Genomic DNA, 25,245 nt, shown 5'->3' on the forward strand with positions numbered 1-25,245 from the left:
ACTGTACCAGGGGATGGTCTGGTTAATATAGCACTGTGCCAGGGGATGGTCTGGTTAATATAACACTGTGCCAGGGGATGTTCTGGTTAATATAGCACTGTACCAGGGGATGGTCTGTGTTAATATAGCACTGTGCCAGGGGATGGTCTGGTTAATATAACACTGTACCAGGGATGGTCTGGTTAATATAGCACTGTACCAGGGGATGGTCTGGTTAATATAACACTGTACCAGGGGATGGTCTGGTTAATATAACACTGTACCAGGGGATGGTCTGGTTAATATAACACTGTGTCATGCCAGGGGATGGCCTGGTTAATATAACACTGTACCAGGGGATGGTCTGGTTAATATAGCACTGTGCCAGGGGATGGTCTGGTTAATATAACACTGTGCCAGGGGATGGTCTGGTTAATATAGCACTGTACCAGGGGATGTTTGTGTTAATATAGCACTGTGCCAGGGGATGGTCTGGTTAATATAACACTGTGCCAGGGGATGGTCTGGTTAATATAGCGCTGTGTCAGGGGATGGTCTGGTTAATATAACACTGTGCCAGGGGATGGTCTGGTTAATATAGCACTGTGCCAGGGGATGGTCTGGTTAATATAGCACTGTACCAGGGGATGGTCTGGTTAATATAGCACTGTGCCAGGGGATGGTCTGGTTAATATAGCACTGTACCAGGGGATGGTCTGGTTAATATAACACTAACAGGGGATGGTCTGGTTAATATAGCACTGTACCAGGGGATGGTCTGGTTAATATAGCACTGTACCAGGGGATGGTCTGGTTAATATAGCACTAACAGGGGATGGTCTGGTTAATATAGCACTGTACCAGGGGATGGTCTGGTTAATATAGCACTAATAGGGGATGGTCTGGTTAATATAGCACTGTACCAGGGGATGGTCTGGTTAATATAGCACTGTACCAGGGGATGGTCTGGTTAATATAGCACTAACAGGGGATGGTCTGGTTAATATAGCACTGTACCAGGGGATGGTCTGGTTAATATAGCACTAACAGGGGATGGTCTGGTTAATATAGCACTGTACCAGGGGATGGTCTGGTTAATATAGCACTGTACCAGGGGATGGTCTGGTTAATATAGCACTAACAGGGGATGGTCTGGTTAATATAGCACTGTACCAGGGGATGGTCTGGTTAATATAACACTAACAGGGGATGGTCTGGTTAATATAGCACTGTACCAGGGGATGGTCTGATTAATATAGCACTGTACCAGGGGATGGTCTGGTTAATATAGCACTGTACCAGGGGATGGTCTGTGTTAATATAGCACTGTACCAGGGGATGGTCTGGTTAATATAGCACTGTGCCAGGGGATGGTCTGGTTAATATAGCACTGTACCAGGGGATGGTCTGGTTAATATAGCACTGTACCAGGGGATGGTCTGTGTTAATATAGCACTGTACCAGGGGATGGTCTGGTTAATATAACACTAACAGGGGATGGTCTGGTTAATATAACACTGTGCCAGGGGATGGTCTGGTTAATATAGCACTGTGCCAGGGGATGGTCTGGTTAATATAGCACTGTACCAGGGGATGGTCTGGTTAATATAACACTGTACCAGGGGATGGTCTGGTTAATATAGCACTGTGCCAGGGGATGGTCTGGTTAATATAGCATTGTGTCATGCCAGGGGATGGTCTGGTTAATATAGCACTGTGCCAGGGGATGGTCTGGTTAATATAGCACTGTGCCAGGGGATGGTCTGGTTAATATAGCACTGTGCCAGGGGATGGTCTGGTTAATATAACACTGTTTCATGCCAGGGGATGGTCTGGTTAATATAGCACTGTGCCAGGGGATGGTCTGGTTAATATAGCACTGTGCCAGGGGATGGTCTGGTTAATATAGCACTGTGCCAGGGGATGGTCTGGTTAATATAGCACTGTGTCAGGGGATGGTCTGGTTAATATAGCACTGTGTCATGCCAGGGGATGGTCTGGTTAATATAGCACTGTGTCATGCCAGGGGATGGTCTGGTTAATATAGCACTGTGCCAGGGGATGGTCTGGTTAATATAGCACTGTGTCATGCCAGGGGATGGTCTGGTTAATATAGCACTGTACCAGGGGATGGTCTGTGTTAATATAGCACTGTGCCAGGGGATGGTCTGGTTAATATAACACTGTACCAGGGATGGTCTGGTTAATATAGCACTGTACCAGGGGATGGTCTGGTTAATATAACACTGTACCAGGGGATGGTCTGGTTAATATAACACTGTACCAGGGGATGGTCTGGTTAATATAACACTGTGTCATGCCAGGGGATGGCCTGGTTAATATAACACTGTACCAGGGGATGGTCTGGTTAATATAGCACTGTGCCAGGGGATGGTCTGGTTAATATAACACTGTGCCAGGGGATGGTCTGGTTAATATAGCACTGTACCAGGGGATGGTCTGTGTTAATATAGCACTGTGCCAGGGGATGGTCTGGTTAATATAACACTGTACCAGGGATGGTCTGGTTAATATAGCACTGTACCAGGGGATGGTCTGGTTAATATAACACTGTACCAGGGGATGGTCTGGTTAATATAACACTGTACCAGGGGATGGTCTGGTTAATATAACACTGTGTCATGCCAGGGGATGGCCTGGTTAATATAACACTGTACCAGGGGATGGTCTGGTTAATATAGCACTGTGCCAGGGGATGGTCTGGTTAATATAACACTGTGCCAGGGGATGGTCTGGTTAATATAGCACTGTACCAGGGGATGTTTGTGTTAATATAGCACTGTGCCAGGGGATGGTCTGGTTAATATAACACTGTGCCAGGGGATGGTCTGGTTAATATAGCGCTGTGTCAGGGGATGGTCTGGTTAATATAACACTGTGCCAGGGGATGGTCTGGTTAATATAGCACTGTGCCAGGGGATGGTCTGGTTAATATAGCACTGTACCAGGGGATGGTCTGGTTAATATAGCACTGTGCCAGGGGATGGTCTGGTTAATATAGCACTGTACCAGGGGATGGTCTGGTTAATATAACACTGTACCAGGGGATGGTCTGGTTAATATAGCACTGTGCCAGGGGATGGTCTGGTTAATATAACACTGTGCCAGGGGATGGTCTGGTTAATATAACACTGTACCAGGGGATGGTCTGGTTAATATAGCACTGTACCAGGGGATGGTCTGGTTAATATAGCACTAACAGGGGATGGTCTGGTTAATATAGCACTGTGCCAGGGGATGGTCTGGTTAATATAGCACTAACAGGGGATGGTCTGGTTAATATAGCACTGTACCAGGGGATGGTCTGGTTAATATAACACTGTGCCAGGGGATGGTCTGGTTAATATAGCACTGTACCAGGGGATGGTCTGGTTAATATAGCACTAACAGGGGATGGTCTGGTTAATATAGCACTGTACCAGGGGATGGTCTGATTAATATAGCACTGTACCAGGGGATGGTCTGGTTAATATAACACTGTGCCAGGGGATGGTCTGGTTAATATAGCACTGTACCAGGGGATGGTCTGGTTAATATAACACTAACAGGGGATGGTCTGGTTAATATAGCACTGTGCCAGGGGATGGTCTGGTTAATATAGCACTGTACCAGGGGATGGTCTGGTTAATATAGCACTAACAGGGGATGGTCTGGTTAATATAGCACTGTGCCAGGGGATGGTCTGGTTAATATAGCACTGTACCAGGGGATGGTCTGGTTAATATAGCACTAACAGGGGATGGTCTGGTTAATATAGCACTGTACCAGGGGATGGTCTGATTAATATAGCACTGTACCAGGGGATGGTCTGGTTAATATAACACTGTGCCAGGGGATGGTCTGGTTAATATAGCACTGTACCAGGGGATGGTCTGGTTAATATAACACTAACAGGGGATGGTCTGGTTAATATAGCACTGTGCCAGGGGATGGTCTGGTTAATATAGCACTGTGCCAGGGGATGGTCTGGTTAATATAGCACTGTACCAGGGGATGGTCTGTGTTAATATAGCACTGTACCAGGGGATGGTCTGGTTAATATAACACTAACAGGGGATGGTCTGGTTAATATAACACTAACAGGGGATGGTCTGGTTAATATAGCACTGTGCCAGGGGATGGTCTGGTTAATATAGCACTGTACCAGGGGATGGTCTGGTTAATATAGCACTGTACCAGGGGATGGTCTGGTTAATATAGCACTAACAGGGGATGGTCTGGTTAATATAGCACTGTACCAGGGGATGGTCTGGTTAATATAACACTGTACCAGGGGATGGTCTGGTTAATATAGCACTGTGCCAGGGGATGGTCTGGTTAATATAGCATTGTGTCATGCCAGGGGATGGTCTGGTTAATATAGCACTGTGTCATGCCAGGGGATGGTCTGGTTAATATAGCACTGTGTCATGCCAGGGGATGGTCTGGTTAATATAGCACTGTGCCAGGGGATGGTCTGGTTAATATAGCACTGTGTCATGCCAGGGGATGGTCTGGTTAATATAGCACTGTACCAGGGGATGGTCTGGTTAATATAGCACTGTGTCAGGGGATGGTCTGGTTAATATAGCACTGTGTCATGCCAGGGGATGGTCTGGTTAATATAGCACTGTGTCATGCCAGGGGATGGTCTGGTTAATATAGCACTGTGCCAGGGGATGGTCTGGTTAATATAACACTGTGCCAGGGGATGGTCTGGTTAATATAGCACTGTACCAGGGGATGGTCTGGTTAATATAACACTAACAGGGGATGGTCTGGTTAATATAGCACTGTGCCAGGGGATGGTCTGGTTAATATAGCACTGTGCCAGGGGATGGTCTGGTTAATATAGCACTGTACCAGGGGATGGTCTGTGTTAATATAGCACTGTACCAGGGGATGGTCTGGTTAATATAACACTAACAGGGGATGGTCTGGTTAATATAACACAGCCAGGGGATGGTCTGGTTAATATAGCACTGTACCAGGGGATGGTCTGGTTAATATAGCACTGTGTCAGGGGATGGTCTGGTTAATATAGCACTGTGTCATGCCAGGGGATGGTCTGGTTAATATAGCACTGTGTCATGCCAGGGGATGGTCTGGTTAATATAGCACTGTGCCAGGGGATGGTCTGGTTAATATAACACTGTGCCAGGGGATGGTCTGGTTAATATAGCACTGTACCAGGGGATGGTCTGGTTAATATAACACTAACAGGGGATGGTCTGGTTAATATAGCACTGTGCCAGGGGATGGTCTGGTTAATATAGCACTGTGCCAGGGGATGGTCTGGTTAATATAGCACTGTACCAGGGGATGGTCTGTGTTAATATAGCACTGTACCAGGGGATGGTCTGGTTAATATAACACTAACAGGGGATGGTCTGGTTAATATAACACTAACAGGGGATGGTCTGGTTAATATAGCACTGTGCCAGGGGATGGTCTGGTTAATATAGCACTGTACCAGGGGATGGTCTGGTTAATATAGCACTAACAGGGGATGGTCTGGTTAATATAGCACTGTACCAGGGGATGGTCTGGTTAATATAACACTGTACCAGGGGATGGTCTGGTTAATATTGCACTGTACCAGGGGATGGTCTGGTTAATATAGCACTGTGCCAGGGGATGGTCTGGTTAATATAGCACTGTACCAGGGGATGGTCTGGTTAATATAACACTGTGCCAGGGGATGGTCTGGTTAATATAACACTGTACCAGGGGATGGTCTGGTTAATATAGCACTGTACCAGGGGATGGTCTGGTTAATATAACACTGTGCCAGGGGATGGTCTGGTTAATATAGCGCTGTGTCAGGGGATGGTCTGGTTAATATAACACTGTGCCAGGGGATGGTCTGGTTAATATAGCACTGTGCCAGGGGATGGTCTGGTTAATATAGCACTGTACCAGGGGATGGTCTGGTTAATATAACACTGTACCAGGGGATGGTCTGGTTAATATAGCACTGTGCCAGGGGATGGTCTGGTTAATATAACACTGTGCCAGGGGATGGTCTGGTTAATATAACACTGTACCAGGGGATGGTCTGGTTAATATAGCACTGTACCAGGGGATGGTCTGGTTAATATAGCACTAACAGGGGATGGTCTGGTTAATATAGCACTGTGCCAGGGGATGGTCTGATTAATATAGCACTAACAGGGGATGGTCTGGTTAATATAGCACTGTACCAGGGGATGGTCTGGTTAATATAACACTGTGCCAGGGGATGGTCTGGTTAATATAGCACTGTACCAGGGGATGGTCTGGTTAATATAGCACTAACAGGGGATGGTCTGGTTAATATAGCACTGTACCAGGGGATGGTCTGATTAATATAGCACTGTACCAGGGGATGGTCTGGTTAATATAACACTGTGCCAGGGGATGGTCTGGTTAATATAGCACTGTACCAGATGATGGTCTGGTTAATATAACACTAACAGGGGATGGTCTGGTTAATATAGCACTGTGCCAGGGGATGGTCTGGTTAATATAGCACTGTACCAGGGGATGGTCTGGTTAATATAGCACTGTGCCAGGGGATGGTCTGGTTAATATAGCACTGTACCAGGGGATGGTCTGGTTAATATAGCACTAACAGGGGATGGTCTGGTTAATATAGCACTGTACCAGGGGATGGTCTGGTTAATATAGCACTGTACCAGGGGATGGTCTGGTTAATATTACACTGTGCCAGGGGATGGTCTGGTTAATATAGCACTGTGCCAGGGGATGGTCTGGTTAATATAGCACTAACAGGGGATGGTCTGGTTAATATAGCACTCTACCAGGGGATGGTCTGGTTAATATAACACTGTGCCAGGGGATGGTCTGGTTAATATAGCACTGTACCAGGGGATGGTCTGGTTAATATAGCACTAACAGGGGATGGTCTGGTTAATATAGCACTGTACCAGGGGATGGTCTGATTAATATAGCACTGTACCAGGGGATGGTCTGGTTAATATAACACTGTGCCAGGGGATGGTCTGGTTAATATAGCACTGTACCAGATGATGGTCTGGTTAATATAACACTAACAGGGGATGGTTTGGTTAATATAGCACTGTGCCAGGGGATGGTCTGGTTAATATAGCACTGTACCAGGGGATGGTCTGGTTAATATAACACTGTGCCAGGGGATGGTCTGGTTAATATAGCACTGTACCAGGGGATGGTCTGGTTAATATAGCACTAACAGGGGATGGTCTGGTTAATATAGCACTGTACCAGGGGATGGTCTGGTTAATATAGCACTGTACCAGGGGATGGTCTGGTTAATATAACACTGTGCCAGGGGATGGTCTGGTTAATATAGCACTGTACCAGGGGATGGTCTGTGTTAATATAGCACTGTACCAGGGGATGGTCTGGTTAATATAACACTAACAGGGGATGGTCTGGTTAATATAACACTAACAGGGGATGGTCTGGTTAATATAGCACTGTGCCAGGGGATGGTCTGGTTAATATAGCACTGTGCCAGGGGATGGTCTGGTTAATATAGCACTGTACCAGGGGATGGTCTGTGTTAATATAGCACTGTACCAGGGGATGGTCTGGTTAATATAACACTAACAGGGGATGGTCTGGTTAATATAGCACTGTACCAGGGGATGGTCTGTGTTAATATAGCACTGTGCCAGGGGATGGTCTGGTTAATATAGCACTGTGCCAGGGGATGGTCTGGTTAATATAACACTAACAGGGGATGGTCTGTGTGGAAGATTAAGTTGTTCCCATTTTTATTTTAGTCAGCAAAAAGCCTCTCTTGATTTTCCATAAGGAGGTTAATTTTGTAATCTTTTCTTGCCTTTACATACACAGGGTACTGTATTGTATTTCCCTCTGAACAGCGGGAGGCAGCTTCAAAGGCCTCTGCATTTGGGTGGAGTAGACTGTTGGATTCTCCTGCCGTTGTTGGGCTGAAGGGCACCTCTCCATTTGGGTGGAGTAGACTGTTGGATCCTCCTGCCGTTGTTGGGCTGAAGGGCACCTCTCCATTTGGGTGGAGTAGACTGTTGGATTCTCCTGCCGTTGTTGGGCTGAAGGGCACCTCTCCATTTGGGTGGAGTAGACTGTTGGATCCTCCTGCCATTGTTGGGCTGAAGGGCGTTGACACCTCTCACTTGACACGTCAGTGCTAATTGAAGTTGTATCATGCTTGGCAGCCTTAATTTAGCATTCAGTCCTTATAAAGTAAAATATGTCATTGTAATGTATTGTTCTTCTTGGCTTTTGGAAATAAAATATAGCTTCAGACCAAACATTACTCAATCAGTTTGAGGTTGGATGGCGTTTTCAGGTGCTGTATATCTTGGGAATAATAATCTTTGGTAGTTGTAAACCTTCCAGTTAATTCCATAATTCCGTCCAAAATCAGGTTGTAGGTTTTGAGTTTTGATTTGGAGTGAAGGTTATGTTGTAGAGGGTGGCATCCTGTTCCTGACAAAAAAAACTAACTTTATCTAACTCTAAATCTATCTCTTTTTTTTTTAACATGCTGAAAAATGCAGGAGCTCATCTTCTCATAACTCTCTCTCTCTCTGTGTTTCTCCCTCTCTGTTTCTCCCTCTCTGTTTCTGTCACTCTGTTTCTCTCTCTCTCTCTCTCTCTCTCTCTTTCTCAATTCAATTCAATTCAAGGGCTTTATTGGCATGGGAAACATGTGTTAACATTGCCAAAGCAAGTGAGGTAGATAATATATAAAGTGAATATATAAAGTGAAATAAACAATAAAAATTCTCTCTCTCTCTTCTCTCTGTCTCTCTCTCTCTCTCTCTCTCTCTCTCGCTCTCTCTAGGCAATGCCGCTGTGGTGAAGCCATCTGAGCTGAGTGAATACTCAGCTAGTCTCCTCAAAGCTCTGCTCCCACGATATCTGGACCAGGTACCTAGTCTATTCCCCCTTGTCTCTCATTGTATAAGAATATAAATGTAGAGATATCTGAGCTGAAGTTACTGGAAAACTACTGTGATTACCGTGACTGTCAACCAATATTTGGAAATCAGTGATTTAGTTCCAATGTGTTAGCCTCACCTCATACTGTATGTGCTATAGACAAGTCTTCTATTGTTGTCATGCCAATCATACATACTAGCTACAGATACATACTGCTGTCTTGAGTAACTGTCCAACGGCTGGCTCGCCGCCCAGCATTCTTAAAGGAATAGTACACATCACTCTGAACCACCTGTGAGGGACAGTATATGAACAAGCATCTGACAAACGTTGGTTCTGTGTAACTGTCCTTTTTAAAGGGGAAGTTCAGGATTTTACAACTTTATGTTAGATGGTTCCTCGTAATGAAAGTAGTCTATGTGCCAGGGAGAACTGTAATCCACAGTTTGGTTTTCTATATTTTAACAGCCACTTTAGCTTCAGCTAACTTTAGCCGCTTCTAGCTAACAATCAATGGAAAGTGACAGGGGCATCTGTGCAATTTTCAAAACGTATTGGCTAAATTAACTGAAATCCTTATTTTCCTGGGTCTTTCCAGGAGCTGTACCCTGTAGTGTGTGGGGGTGTCTCAGAGACCCAGGAGTTGCTGCGTCAGCGTTTCGACCACATCTTCTACACAGGGAACAGCACTGTGGGTAAACTGGTGATGGAGGCCGCAGCCCGACACCTCACCCCTGTGACCCTGGAGCTGGGGGGGAAGAGCCCCTGTTACATCGATAAGGACGTCGACCTCAGAGTTGCGTGCCGGTCAGTAACTTCATACAATAGAGCTAGCTTTAGCCGTTAGCACTCCGATAGGGAATTTTAGCTTTAGCCGTTAGCACTCCAATAGGGAATTTTAACTTTAGCCGTTAGCACTCCGATAGGGAATTTTAACTTTAGCCGTTAGCACTCCGATAGGGAATTTTAGCTTTAGCCGTTAGCATTCCGATAGGGAATTTGAACTTTAGCCGTTAGCACTCCAATAGGGAATTTGAACTTTAGCCGTTAGCACTCCGATAGGGAATTTTAGCTTTAGCCGTTAGCACTCCGATAGGGAATTTTAGCTTTAGCCCGTTAGCACTCCGATAGGGAATTTTAGCTTTAGCCGTTAGCACTCCGATAGGGAATTTTAGCTTTAGCCCGTTAGCACTCCAATAGGGAATTTTAGCTTTATCACATTTTTTCTAGCTAGCATAGCAGTTTTAGCCGCTGAAAAGATCAGAGTCAATGGCGCTATTGGTTTATACGCTACAATATCACTCCGTTATACTTTACCTTGGCTAATGTTTTTTGCAGTGGTTTACTGGTGACTTTTAAAAGCATTTAGAAAGATTGAAGACATGGCAGTTCATTGCCGACCACGGTACTGCAGGCATTGTTTACAGAAATCATGATCTGCAATGACCCCCATTGTAGTGAATGACCCCCATTGAAGTGAATGACCCCCATTGAAGTGAATGACCCCCATTGTAGTGAATGACCCCCACTGTAGTGAATGACCCCCATTGTAGTGAATGACCCCCATTGTAGTGAATGACCCCCACTGTAGTGAATGACCCCCACTGTAGTGAATGGGAAAATGGCAATCTTTGTGTAATTAAAAATGCTTAGAAGGCAATCATTGTACCAATATTTACTTCTAATACACCAGATTAATCAGTTCAAGAACATCTGGTGTATTAGAAGCAATTATTGGTACCATGATTGTCTTTGGAAAAAAATGAATTACACAAAGATTGACCACAAAGATTACAATTGGGAGGCGCAGGGTTTAGGAGTCGTTTGACGTAATTCTAATATACATGCTTAGCTCTCTGCCCCAAGGCTGAAGCATCAGAAGCATCGAAAAGGAAACATTTTCAAGTTATCTACTTTATCTCTGTGATTTTGTCCACCACAGGCGTATCACCTGGGGGAAGTTTGTGAACTGTGGTCAGACGTGCATCGCCCCAGACTACATCCTGTGTGAACCCAGCCTCCAGAACAGAGTGGTGGAGGGCATCCGGCAGACACTACTGGTCTCGTACTTAATCTATCTCTCTCTATCCCTATCTCGATCGTCATCCCTCTCTCTATCTAAATCAAATTCTAATCAAATGTATTTATATAGCCCTTCGTACATCAGCTGATATATCAAAGCGCTGTACAGAAACCCAGCCTAAAACCCCAAACAGCAAGAAATGCAGGTGTAGAAGCACGGTGGCTAGGAAAACCTCCCTAGAAAGGCCAGAACCTAGGAGGAAACCTAGAGAGGAACCAGGCTATGAGAGGTGGCCAGTCCTCTTCTGGCTGTGCCGGGTGGAGAATATAACAGAACATGGCCAAGATGTTCAAATGTTCATAAATTACCAGCATGGTCAAATAATAATAATCACAGTAGTTGCCGAGGGTGCAACAAGTCAGAAATAGGAGTAAATGTCAGTTGGCTTTTCGTAGCCGATCATTGAGAGTGTCTCTACCACTCCTGCTGTCTCTAGAAAGTTGAAAACAGCAGGTCTGGGACAGGTAGCACATCCGGTGAACAGGTTCCATAGCCACAGGCAGAACAGTTGAAACTGGAGCAGCAGCACGGCCAGGTGGACTGGGGACAGCAAGGAGTCATCATGCCAGGTAGTCCTGAGGCATGGTCCTAGGGCTCAGGTCCTCCGAGAGAAAGAGAGAAAGAGAGAATTAGAGAGAGCATACTTAAATTCACACAGGACACCGGATAAGACAGGAGAAATACTCCAGATATAACAGACTGACCCTAGCCCCCCGACACATAAACTACTGCAGCATAAATACTGGAGGCTGAGACAGAAGGGGTCAGGAGACACTGTGGCCCCATCCGATGATACCCCTGGACAGGGCCAAACAGGCAGGATATAACCCCACCCACTTTGCCAAAGCACAGCCCCCACACCACTAAAGGGATATCTATATATTTATCCCTCTTTCGATCTTCATCCCTCTCTCTATCAATATATTTCTCTATCTCTATCCCTCTATCTATATCTCTACCCCTCTATCTATATATTTCTCTATCTCTATCCCTCTATCTATATCTCTATCCCTCTATCTATATCTCTATCCCTCTATCTATATCTCTATCCCTCTATCTATATCTCTACCCCTCTATCTATATCTCTATCCCTCTATCTATATCTCTATCCCTCTATCTATATCTCTACCCCTCTATCTATATCGCTATCCCTCTATCTGTATCTCTACCCCTCTACCTATATCTCTACCCCTCTATCTATATCTATATCCCTCTATCTCTACCCCTCTATCTATATCTCTACCCCTCTATATATATCCCTCTATCTCTACCCCTCTATCTATATCTCTACCCCTCTATCTATATCTCTACCCCTCTATCTATATCTCTATCCCTCTATCTATATCTCTACCCCTCTATCTATATCTCTATCCCTCTATCTATATCTCTACCCCTCTATCTATATCTCTATCCCTCTATCTATATCTCTACCCCTCTATCTATATCTCTATCCCTCTATCTATATCTCTACCCCTCTATCTATATCTCTATCCCTCTATCTATATCTCTATCCCTCTATCTATATCTCTACCCCTCTATCTATATCTCTATCCCTCTATCTATATCTCTATCCCTCTATCTATATCTCTACCCCTCTATCTATATCTCTATCCCTCTATCTATATCTCTATCCTCTATCTATTTCCATAGCGCGCCCTCTCTCTCTCTCTCTCTATATATATATATATAGTTGAAGTCTGAAGTTTAGATACACTTAGGTTGGGGTCATTAAAACTAGTTTTTCAACCACTCCACACAGTTCTTGTTAATAAACTATAGTTTTGGCAAGTCGTTTAGGACTTCCAACAATTGTTTACAGAGATTATTTCACTTATAATTCACTGTATCACAATTCCAGTGGGTCAGAAGTTTAGATACACTAAGTTCACTGTGCCTTTAAACAGCTTGGAAAATTCCAGGAAATGATGTCATGGCTTTAGAAGCTTCTTTAGTAGACCTCGACATGTCTGCTTCATCCTTGGGAGCAATTTCCAAACACCTGAAGGTACCACGTTCATCTGTACAAACAATAGTACGCAAGTATAAACACCATGGGACCACGCAGCCGTCATACCGCTCAGGAAGGAGACGCATTCTGTCTCCTAGAGATGAATGTACTTTGGTGCGAAAAGTGCAAATCAATCCCAGAACAACAGCAAAGGACCTTGTGAAGATGTTGGAAGAAATAGGTACAAAAGTATCTATATCCACAGTAAAACGAGTCCTATATCAACATAACCTGAAAGGTCGCTCAACAAGGAAGAAGCCACTGCTCCAAAACCGCCATAAAAAAAGACAGACTATGGGGACAAAGATCGTACTTTTTGGAGAAATGTCCTCTGGTCTGATGAAACAAAAATAGAACTGTTTGACCATAATGACCATCGTTATGTTTGGAGGAAAAAGGGGGAGGCTTGCATGCCTAAGAACACCATCCCAACCGTGAAGCACGGGGGTGGCAGCATCATGTTGTGGGGGTGCTTTGCTGCAGGAGGGACTGGTGCACTTCACAAAATAGATGGCATCATGAGGTAGGAAAATTATGTGGATATATTGAAGCAACATCTCAAGACATCAGTCAGAAAGTTAAAGCTTGGTCACAAATGGGTCTTCCAAATGCACAATGACCCCAAGCATACTTCTAAAGTTGTGGCAAAATGGCTTAAGGACAACAAAGTCAAGGTATTGGAGTGGCCATCACACAAAGCACTGACCTCAATCCTATAGACAATTTGTGGGCAGAACTGAAAAAGCGTGTGCGAGCAAGGAGGCCTACAAACCTGACTCAGTTACACCAGCTCTGTCAGGAGGAATGGGCCAGAATTTACCCAACTTATTTTGGGAAGCTTGTGGAAGGCTACCTGAAAAGTTTGACCCAAGTTAAACAATTTTAAGCAAATGCTACCAAATACTAATTGAGTTTATGTAAACTTCTGACCCACTGGGAATGTGATGAAAGAAATCAATGCTGAAATAAATCATTCTCTCTGCTATTATTCTGACATTTCACATTCTTAAAATAAAGTGGTGATCCTAACTATTACGTCACAGCCTTATTTTAAAATAGATTAAATAAAAATGTTTCCAGATCAATCTACACACAATACACCATAATGTATTAAAAATGTAATTTATAAATACCCTATTTACATACAGTACCACTCAAAAGTTTGGACACCTACTCATTCAAGAGTTTTTCTTTATTTGAACTATTTTCTACATTGTATAATAATAGTGAAGACATCAAAACTATGAAATAACACATATGAAGTCATGTAGTAACCAAAAAAGTGTTAAACAAATCAAAATATATTTAACATTTTAGATTTTTCAAAGTAGCCACCCTTTGCCTTTGCACACTCTTGGCATTCTCTCCACCAGCTTCACCTGGAATGCTTTTCCAACAGTCTTGGAGGCGTTCCCACTTATGCTGGGCACTTTTTTGCTGCTTTTCCTTCACTCTGCGGTCCAATTCATCCCAAACCATCTCAATTGGGTTGAGGTCGGGTGATTGTGGAGGCCAGCTCATCTGATGCAGCACGCCATCACTCTCCTTATTGGTCAAATAGCCCTTACACAGCCTGGAGGTGTGTTTTGGGTCATTGTCCTGTTGAAAAAAAATTATAGTCCCAATAAGTGCAAACCTTATGGGATGGCGTATCGCTGTATCGCTGCAGAATGCTGTGGTAGCCATGCTGGTTAGGTGTGCCTGAAATTCTAAATAAATCATCAACAGTGTCACCAGCAAAGCACCTACACACCATCACACCACCTCCTCCATGATTCATGGTGGGAACCACACATGCGGAGATCATCCGTTCATCTACTCTGCATCTCAGAGAGACATGGCAGTTGGAACCAAAAATCTCAAATTTGGACTCATCAGACCAAGGGACAGATTTCCCCCGGTCTAATGTCCATTGCTCGTGTTTCTTGGCCCAAGTAAGTATCTTCTTCTTATTGGTGTCCTTTGGTAGTGGTTTCTTTGAAGCAATTCGACCATGAAGACTTGATTCATGCAGTCTCCTCTGAACAGTTGATGTTGAGATGTGTCTGTTACTTGAACTCTGTGAAGCATTTATTTGGGCTGCAATTTCTGAGGCTGGTAACTCTAATGAACTTATGCTCTGCAGTAGAGGTATCTCTGGATCTTCCTTTCCTGTGGTGGTCCTCATGAGAGCCAGTTTCATCGTAGCGCTTGATAGTTTTTGCGACTGCACTTGAAGAAACTTTCAAAGTTCTTGAAAATTTCCAGGTGGACTGACCTTCATGTCTTAACGTAATGATGAACTGTCATTTCTCTTTGCTTATTTGAGCTGTTCTTGCCATAATATGGACTTGGTCTTTTACCAAATAGGGCTATCTTCTGTATACCACGTCTACCTTGTCACAACTGATTGGCTCAAACGCATTAAGAAGAAATAAATTCCACAAATTAACTTTTAACAAGGCACACCTGTTAATCAAAATGCATTCCAGGTGACTTCCTCATGAAGCTGGTTGAGAGAATGTCAAGTGTAAAGATGTATGCTGAGAGTCGGTAAGCAAGTTCAGGGAGTGAAAACATTTACTTAATAAATCAACAAAACATGAACACCTGGTGACCTGTCATCAAAGGGTGGCTACTTTAAAGAATCTAAAATATATTTTGATTTTTTTACTACATGATTCCATGTGTTATTTCATATTTTTGATGTCCTCATCATTATTCTACAATGTAGAAAATAGTAAAAATAAAGAAAAACCCTTGAATGAGTAGGTGTGTCCAAATTTTTGACTGGTACTGTAAGTATTCAGACCCTTGCTATGAGTCTCAAAAATTATACTTGATGTTTCTACAGTTTGATTGGAGTCCACCTGTGGTAAATTCAGTTGATTGGACATGATTTGGAAAGGCACACACTTGTCTATATAAGGTCCCACAGTTGAAAGTGCGTGTCAGAGCAAAAAACAAGCCATGAGGTTGAAAGAATTGTATTGATTGTGTCAAGGCACAGATCTGGGGAAGGGTACCAAAAAATGTCTGCAGCATTGAAGGTCTCCAAGAACACAGTGTTCTCCATCATTCTTAAATGGAAGAAGTTTGGAAGCACCAAGACTCTTCCTAGATCTGGCCGCCCGGCCAAACTGAGCAGTCGGGGGAGAACGGCCTTGGTCAGGGAGGCGACCAAGAACCCGATGGTCACTCTGACAGAGCACCAGAGTTCCTCTATGGAGATGGGAGAACCTTCCAGAAGGACAACCATCTCTGCAGCACTCCACCAATCAGGCTTTTTTGCTGGAGTGGCTAGATGGAAACCACTCCTCAGTAAAAGGCACATGACAGCCCACTTGCAGTTTGCCAAAAGGTACCTAAAGACTCTGACCATGAGAAACAAGATTATCTGGTCTGATGAAACCAAGATCGAACTCTTTGTCCTGAATGCCAAACATCACGTCTGGAAGAAACATGGCACCATCCCTATGGTGAAGCGTGGTGGTGGCAGCATCATGCCGTGGGGATGTTTTTCAGAAGCAGGGACTGGGAGACTAGTCAGGATTGAGGGAAAGATGAACGGAGAGATCCTCTATGAAAACCCGCTCCAGAGCGCTCAGGACCTCAGATTGGGGTGAAGGTTCACCTTTCAACAGGACAACCACCCTAAGCACACAGCCAAGACAATACAGGAGTGGCTTCGGGACAAGTCTCTGAATGTCCTTGAGTAGCCCAGCCAGAGCCCGGACTTGAACCCAATCGAACATCTCTGGAGAGACCTGAAAATAGCTGTGCAGCGATGCTCCCCATCCAACCTGACAGAGCTTGAGAAGATCTGCAGAGAAGAATTGGAGAAACTCCCCAAATACAGGTGTGGAAAGCTTGTAGCGTCATACCCAAGAAGACTTGAGGCTGTAATCATTACCAAAGGTGCTTCAACAAAGTACTGAGGGTCTGAATATTTATGTAAATGTGATATTTCCTTCTTTTAAAAAAAAATACATTTGCAAACATTTCTAAAAACCTGTTTTTGTCACTAGGGGGTATTGTGATGTCATTATGGGGTATTGTGATGTCATCATGGGGTATTGTATGTAGATTGATGAGCAAAAAATATATATTTATGCCATTTTAGAATAAGGCTGTAATGTAACAAAATGTGGAAAAGGTCAAGGGGTCTGAATACTTTCTGAATGCACTGTATATCTCTCTCTCCATCTATCTATATTCCTTTCTCTATATCTATCTCTCTCTACATATATCTATACCCCTCTTTCTCTTCCTATCCCCGACTCTCTCTCTTCATCTACAGTTCTCTCTATCCCTCTCTCTCTTCATCTATGCCTCTCTCTCTATCCCTCTCTCTATCTTTTCATTTATCTCTACCAGGGGAGAAGGACAGCCCCCTCTATCTTTTCATTTATCTCTACCGGGGGAGAAGGACTCCCCCCTCTATCTTTTCATTTATCTCTACCGGGGGAGAACGACTGCCCCCTCTATCTTTTCATTTATCTCTACCAGGGGAGAACGACTGCCCCCTCTATCTTTTCATTTATCTCTACCGGGGGAGAAGGACTCCCCCCTCTATCTTTTCATTTATCTCTACCGGGGGAGAACGACTCCCCCCTCTATCTTTCCTTTTATCTCTACCGGGGGAGAAGGACTCCCCCCTCTATCTTTTCATTTATCTCTACCGGCGGAGAAGGACTCACATTGAAGCCATGGAAGTTCACTGTCGACCACGGTACTGGAGGCATTGTTTGCAGAAAACAGGATTCCCCATTATAGTAAATGGAAAAATGTATATCTTCGTAGTCAATGTTCGTGTAATGAAAAATGTTTAGAAGACAATCATGGTACCAATAATTGCTTCTAATACACCAGATGTATGTTCTTGAACCAATTTATTTTAAAATAACCCACACACAAGTTATAAGGATAATTTAATTGCTAATGGCAGCCTGCAGTACCCTGGTCGGCCTTCAACTTCAGTAACGGCTTCTGCATACATGGGTTCAGTTTGCTCCTAGCAGAACTCGGCCAATCAAAGCGACCGTGTGTGCTTGCATACTCCTTAAAGACCTTCGTTTGAAAAAACAAGGAAAAAAACGGCAATATCTGTTGTTTGTCCCTGTTGAGCCACCGTAGCAACAACATAGCAAGAAAAGACTTCCTCAAAATAGTCCAAATGAATTTAAGACGTATCAAGGAATCTGTCATTCATTTTGACGTTTCTGCCAAGGAGGTCCTAGTATTTCTCAATTGAAAGAATGTGAATGAACACTAGTCGTCTCTTGTTGAATGACAACAGACGCTTCATGTTCCTACTCCTACTAGGAGTGTTACTGTTAATGAACGGCTACCAAACTTCGACTTGCCTCAAGAAAAAAAAAATGTGTGCACAAATTGCCCACCCCAAAAAATGCCGTAGACCAAAAGGAACAAAAACGTCACATAATTGATAGCTGCTGGGACTGATAGCTGCTGGGACTGATAGCTCCTGGGACTGATAGCTGCTGAGACTGATAACTGCTGGGACTGATAGCTGCTGGGACTGATAGCTGCTGGGACTGATAGCTGCTGGGACTGATAGCTGCTGGGTGTGATAGCTGCTGGGTCTGATAGCTGCTGGGACTGATAGCTGCTGGGACTGATAGCTGCTGGGACTGATAGCTGCTGGGTCTGATAGCTGCTGGGACTGATAGCTGCTGGGACTGATAGCTGCTGGGACTGATAGCTGCTGGGACTGATAGCTGCTGGGACTGATAGCTGCTGGGTCTGATAGCTGCTGGGTCTGATAGCTGCTGGGACTGATAGCTGCTGGGACTGATAGCTGCTGGGACTGATAGCTGCTGGGACTGATAGCTGCTGGGTCTGATAGCTGCTGGGTCTGATAGCTGCTGGGATTGATAGCTGCTGGGACTGATAGCTGCTGGGACTGATAGCTGCTGGGACTGATAGCTGCTGGGTCTGATAGCTGCTGGGTCTGATAGCTGCTGGGACTGATAGCTGCTGGGTCTGATAGCTGCTGGGACTGATAGCTGCTGGGACTGATAGCTGCTGGGACTGATAGCTGCTGGGTCTGATAGCTGCTGGGACTGATAGCTGCTGGGACTGATAGCTGCTGGGTGTGATAGCTGCTGGGACTGATAGCTGCTGGGCCGGATAGCTGCTGGGACTGATACTCGCAGGTGCTTTTTCAAAGCCTATGTCAGATACTCCAGTGAGTGTAATTTGCTTATAATAAGGAGTTGACTTGAAAGAAGACATTTTCTGCTTTTCTACTTTTAGGTATGTAATTGAAAATGTGTTTATTCTTTTGTTTCTAGCAATATTTATACAAAAATTATAACCAAACCAAATCCGCGTAAAAGTATTTAAATAAATGTGCTGACCCCTTGCAGTACTTCCGCATGGACCCCAGGTTGAAGAACCCCAAAATAATACAAAGATTGTTTTCCTTAATCCAAGGAGTTCTATGGGCCCGACCCCAAATCCTCCCCTGACTATGGCCGCATCATCAACCAGCGCCACTTCAACCGCGTAATGGCTCTACTGGATGGCTACACAGCGGCGCTAGGGGGCCAGAGTGACTCATCACAGCGCTACATTGGTATGCAGACTGATAGGGCTCACAGATGTTTGGTGATACATTTGTAGTTGACTTGGGTTGTAATAGTAGTGTATTTGACCTCGCGTTCCAACATGCCAGGGACATTTCCCAAAGTTCCACGGTTTTCCAGATATCCCAGTTGAAGGATTCCCAGTTGAAGGATTCCCAGTTGAAGGATTCCCAGTTGAAGGATTCCCAGTTGAAGGATTCCCAGTTGAGGGATTCCCAGTTGAAGAATTCCCAGTTGAAGGACTCCCAGTTGAAGAATTCCCAGTTGAAGGATTCCCAGTTGAAGGATTGCCTCCCTGCTTATTCCCTCTTGATTCCAGGAATATCCCAACTGGCAATCCTCCAACTAAGAATTGACCAATTGGCATTATCCAACTGGTATTTCTCCGACTGGGGATTTCTCCAGCTTGGGATTTCTCCAACTGAGTTTTCTCCAACTGGGGATTTCTCCAGCTTGGGATTTCTCCAACTGGGATTTCTCCAACTGGGATTTCTCCAACTGGGATTTCTCCAACTGGGGTTTTCTCCAGCTTGGTATTTCTCCAACTGGGATTTCTCCAACTGGGGATTTCTCCAACTGGGGATTTCTCCAGCTTGGTATTTCTCCAACTGGGATTTCTCCAACTGGGGATTTCTCCAACTGGGGATTTCTCCAGCTTGGTATTTCTCCAACTGGGTATTTCTGGAATACCGAGGACTTTGGGAAAGTTCCGGAAATGTTGCAGTTGGAAATCCTCCAACTTGAATTTCTGAAACACTTGGGAACTATGCTTGGTTGGCCAAAAACCCTGACCTCTGACCCCTCAGCCCCCACGGTGGTGAAGGACGTGCCCCCCCATGCTAGGCTGATGCAGGAGGAGATCTTCGGCCCTCTGTTGCCCATAGTGACCGTCAGCGACATAGATGACGCCATCCACTTCATCAACGAGAGAGAGAAGCCCCTGGCGCTCTACGTCTTCTCCTCCAACAAGAAGGTCTGGAGGGAGCTAGTGAGCAAGCTATGGAGTAAGGCTGAATCCCAAATCAATCCCTGGGACCTTACGCTCATCTGGAGATGTTATATAAATGAATTAGTAAGGAGACATGGTGAAACTTCACACGGTGGAGAGATTGAGAGATTGACTCAGATCTCCACAAGTGGGTTTCGGGGTTGATTTGGGATTGGGCATGGGTCACATTTAGGTGAGCTCTTGGTGAAATGTGATTATACTGTAAGAAGGTGAGCTGTTACTGCGGCAACAACATTTGTACTTATATTGGTATGTACAGTATGTATTTACATATGGGGGGGCTGATAAAAGACATCCCTCTCTCCGTCTCTGTCCATAAGGTGATAAAGCGAATGCTGGCTGAGACTACCAGTGGCGGGGTGACAGTCAACGACGTTATGATGCACTACACTCTCAACTCTCTGCCCTTCGGGGGTGTAGGTAAGAACTGTTCTATGATACTTTACACGTACGCCAAGTCTTTGGGATGTTGCCTAGCCAGAGACCTAGGTTGGCAAGCTAGCCGGTATTGGGTCGATGCTGGTTAACTGATGGCAGCCACTTCCGGGCCCAACCACAGTTTGCCACTACAATAGTCATGCCTACGGCAGTCCAATGGTAGCTTGCCTGCGGTAGACAGACAGACTGAGTCTAAATTCACCCTTTGCCCCAATGCCCCCACTAACTTGTTGCCTATGGTAACAGAACCTCATTCCAACAATACCACACATTTGTCCAGGACCAACACCTGCTAGTCAAGCCTTGGCAAAACTTCTACTGTAAGTAACTTACTGACTTTACCTACATATCGGCCACAGAGGTCAGAGAAAATTTGCAAGCGACAAACGTAGTGCGTCCTCGGGACTGATTTTGCGGGTAGCCTGAGTCGGAGGGCAGCGCATCCTTGGGACTGAGTCGGAGGGTAGCCTGAGTCGGAGGGTAGCCTGAGTCGGAGGGTAGCCTGAGTTGGAGGGTAGCCTTAGTCGGAGGGCAGCGCATCCTTTGGACTGAGTCGGAGGGTTGCCTGAGTTGGAGGGTAGCGGATCCTTAGGACTGAGTTGGAGGGTAGCGCAAGTCGGAAGGGAAGCGTGAGTCGGAGGGTAGCGTGAGTCGGAGGGTAGCACGTCCTTGGGACTGAGTTGGAGAGTTGGAGAGTAGCACGTCCTTGGCACGTCCTTGGGTAGCCTGAGTTGGAGAGTAGCACGTCCTTGGGACTGAGTCGGGGGGTAGCTTGAGTTGGAGAGTAGAAGATCCTTGGGACTGAGTCGGAGGGTAGCTTGAGTTGGAGAGTAGCACGTCCTTGGGACTGAGTCGGAGGGTAGCCTGAGCCGGAGGGTAGCACGTCCTTGGGACTGAGTCGGAGGGTAGCCTGAGCCGGAGAGTAGCACGTCCTTGGGACTGAGTCGGGGGGTAGCTTGAGTTGGAGAGTAGCAGATCCTTGGGACTGAGTCGGAGGGTAGCTTGAGTTGGAGAGTAGCACGTCCTTGGGACTGAGTCGGAGAAATACTGCTAGAGCGTCATGCAGCTAACGTCTAATCCTTAACAACAAGTCACATGAACCCCTGACCCCCCACCCCCCTCATTTGACCCTAGCCCTGTGACCTCTGAACCCCACAGGTCAGAGTGGAACAGGCAGGTATCATGGGAAACACACCTTTGACCAGTTCAGCCACCATCGGGCGTGTCTGGTCAAGTCCCTGGGCATGGAGGAGGTCAACATGGTGTGGTTCCCACCCCAGAACCACCAGAAGGCTCACAGGGTCAGGCTGGCCATGAGGACCCCACAGGTCGACTTCTCTAGGAAAACCTACATCTGGGCCGTGACGGCCACCGTCTTTGCTTTCGGTCTCTTGGTCACCTTGACTGCCATCCTGCTAATTGCTGGTGGCCTGAACTGCACCTGTTGGAGGGTCTGGCAAATCTGGCGCTAGCCAGTCTGTACCTGTATTGGCCGACGTACACTAACGTTCGACAGTTTGGGGTCACTTAGAAATGTCCTTGTTTTTGAAAGAAAAGCACATTTTATGTCCATTAAAGTAACGTCAAATTGATCAGAAATGCAATGTAGACATTAATGTTAATGTTGTAAATTACTATTGTAGCTGGAAACGGCAGATATTTTGATGGAATTTCTACATAGGTGTACAGAGGACCATGATCAGCAACCATCACTCCTGTGTTCCAATGGCACGTTGTGTTAACTAATCCAAGTTTATCATTTTAAAAGGCTAATTGATTATTAGAAAACCCTTTTGCAATTATGTTAGCACAGCTGAAAACTGTTGTTCTGATTAAAGAAGCAATAAAACTGTCCTTCTTTAGACTAGTTGAGTATCTGGAGCATCAACATTTGTGGGTTCAATTACAGGCTCAAAATGGCCAGAAACAAAGACCTTTCTTCTAAGAAATGAAGGCTATTCTATGCGAGAAATTGCCAAGAAACTGAAGATCTCGTACAACGCTGTGTACTACTTCCTTCACAGAACAGCGTACACCGTCTCTAACCAGAATAGAAAGAGGAGTGGGAGGCCCCGCTGCACAACTGAGATTCAGATGGGCAAAAAGAACACAGACACTGGACAGAGGAACTCTGCCTAGAAGGCCAGCATCTTCCTCTGTCCAGTGTCTGAGTTATTTTGCCCATTTTAATATTTTCTTTTTATTGGCCAATCTGAGATATGGCTTTTTCTTTGCAACTCAAGCATCCCGGAGTCGCCTCTTTACTGTTGACGTTGAGACTGGTGTTTTGTGGGTACTATTTAATGAAGCTGCCAGTTGAGGACTTGTGAGGCATCTATTTCTCACACTAGACACTAATATACTTGCCCTCTTGCTCAGTTGTGCACGGCCTCCCACTCCTCTTTCTATTCTGGTTAGAGACGGTGTACGCTGTTCTGTGAAGGGAGTAGTACACAGCGTTGTACGAGATCTTCCGTTTCTTGGCAATTTCTCAAATGGAATAGCCTTCATTTCTCAGAACAAGGATAGACTGACGAGTTTCAGAAGAAAGGTCTTTGTTTCTGGCCATTTTGAGTCTATAATCGAACCCACAAATGTTGATGCTCCAGATACTCAACTAGATGAATGAAGGCCAGTTTTATTGCTTCTTTAATCAGCACAACAGTTTTCAGCTGTGCTATCATAACTGCAAAATAGTTTTCTAATAATCAATTAGCCTTTTAAAATGATACATTTGGATTAGCTAACACAACGTGCCATTGGAATGCAGGAGTGATGGTTGCTGATAATGGGCCTCTGTACACCTATGTAGATATTCCATAAAAAATCTGCCGTTTTAAGCTACAATAGTCATTTACAACATTAACAATGTCTACACCGTATTTCGAATCAATTTGACATTATTTTAATGGACAGAAACTGTGCTTTTCTTTCAAAAACAGGACATTACCAAGTGGCCCCAAACTGTTTAACGATAGTGTACATTCAACAAAAGACATGTCCCTGTGTCTGGTTTCCTTGGCTTTAGAATATTGTCTATTGGCTTTGTGTGTCTGTCTCTGTGACTAAACACCTTGTTGGTGCCAAACTCTTGACTGCTGTTTGTGGTTTTGGCTTTCCACCCCACAATCCTCTGTAATGACGATGAGTCACGGACTTTAATCTTCCATTTTAATCTATAATTTAATTCTAGTCAGACAGCCAAGTTGTAATTCAGCTTTGATTTGTTTACCTCTTGTTAAAGCACTGATCAAGATCTATAACGACCAAAACTGCTTTCACATATAATGTCACATAGAAGAGGTTTGCTGGAATGGAAAGCAACATACACTAACTAACATTGTGCATCGCTGATTTTCGACTAAAATTCCAATAACTTTCCCAAATGTCCCAGGTTTTTTCCAAAATCCTGGTTGGAGGATTCCGGATTTCCAGCTCCTTCCTTCATGATTTTGGGGAATCTTCCCACTAAGATTTCTGGAAGGCCTGGGAAACGCTGCATGAACGTCATAACGTTTAATGTTTCTAACCCTTACTGCCCCCCCCCCCCCCCCCCCCCCCCACAGGTCAGAGTGGAACAGGCAGGTATCATGGGAAACACAGCTTTGACCAGTTCAGCCACCATCGGGCGTGTCTGGTCAAGTCCCTGGGCATGGAGCGGGTCAACATGCCGCGGTATCCACCCCAGAACCACCAGAAGGCTCGCAGGGTCAGGCTGGCCATGAGGACCCCACTGGTTGACTTCTCCAAGGGCACCTACATCTGGGCCGTCACGGCGTCCATTGTGGCTCTGGGACTCCTGGTCGCCCTGACTGTGATTCTAATACTAGCGGCCGGCGTCAGCTGTACCTGTTGGTGATTGATGGATAGACACAGGGGGGGTTCGGGGGGGTTAGGGGGGGTTAGTGGGTGTTCGGGGGGGGTTGTGGGGGTTAGGGGGGGTTCGTGGAGGTTAGTGGGGGTTCGTGGAGGTTAGTGGGGGTTAGTGGGGTCCGTGGGGGTTTGTGGGGTTCGTGGGGGTTTGTGGGGTTCGTGGGGGTCCGTGGGGGTTTGTGGGGTTCGTGGGGGTTAGTGGGGTTACGGTTGCATTTTTGGAATCGTTCACAAAAATTCCCTGTTTTTTCCAGAAATCCTGTTTAGAAGATTTCTGATTTCCTGCTTCTTCATTTATGATTACGGGAATCTTCCTTACCGGGGTTTCTCAAGAAAACCTGAGAATCTT

The 25,245-nt window shown here is 45.1% G+C and overlaps 1 protein-coding gene across 2 annotated transcripts in view; it reads left to right on the forward strand.

Annotated features, from left to right (window-relative positions):
• The window catches only part of LOC139385591 (aldehyde dehydrogenase family 3 member A2-like), a 43,669-nt gene extending 18,787 nt beyond the window's left edge, over positions 1–24,882 (forward strand). Inside the window, exons 5-11 of one of the 2 annotated variants that reach the window (XM_071130791.1) lie at positions 8,798–8,883; positions 9,494–9,702; positions 10,838–10,955; positions 19,425–19,566; positions 20,383–20,549; positions 20,906–21,005; positions 24,590–24,882. In XM_071130791.1, the coding sequence (XP_070986892.1) occupies positions 8,798–8,883; positions 9,494–9,702; positions 10,838–10,955; positions 19,425–19,566; positions 20,383–20,549; positions 20,906–21,005; positions 24,590–24,882 (1,115 nt within the window). Of the gene's footprint in view, positions 1–8,797; positions 8,884–9,493; positions 9,703–10,837; positions 10,956–19,424; positions 19,567–20,382; positions 20,550–20,905; positions 21,006–22,181; positions 22,538–24,589 lie in introns of those variants that run through there. The other variant, XM_071130790.1, reaches the window with a different exon arrangement.
• Positions 24,883–25,245: the final 363 nt, after the last annotated feature.

The sequence above is a fragment of the Oncorhynchus clarkii genome, chromosome 27 (genome assembly GCF_045791955.1).
Source record: "Oncorhynchus clarkii lewisi isolate Uvic-CL-2024 chromosome 27, UVic_Ocla_1.0, whole genome shotgun sequence".
Lineage (NCBI taxonomy): Eukaryota > Metazoa > Chordata > Actinopteri > Salmoniformes > Salmonidae > Oncorhynchus > Oncorhynchus clarkii.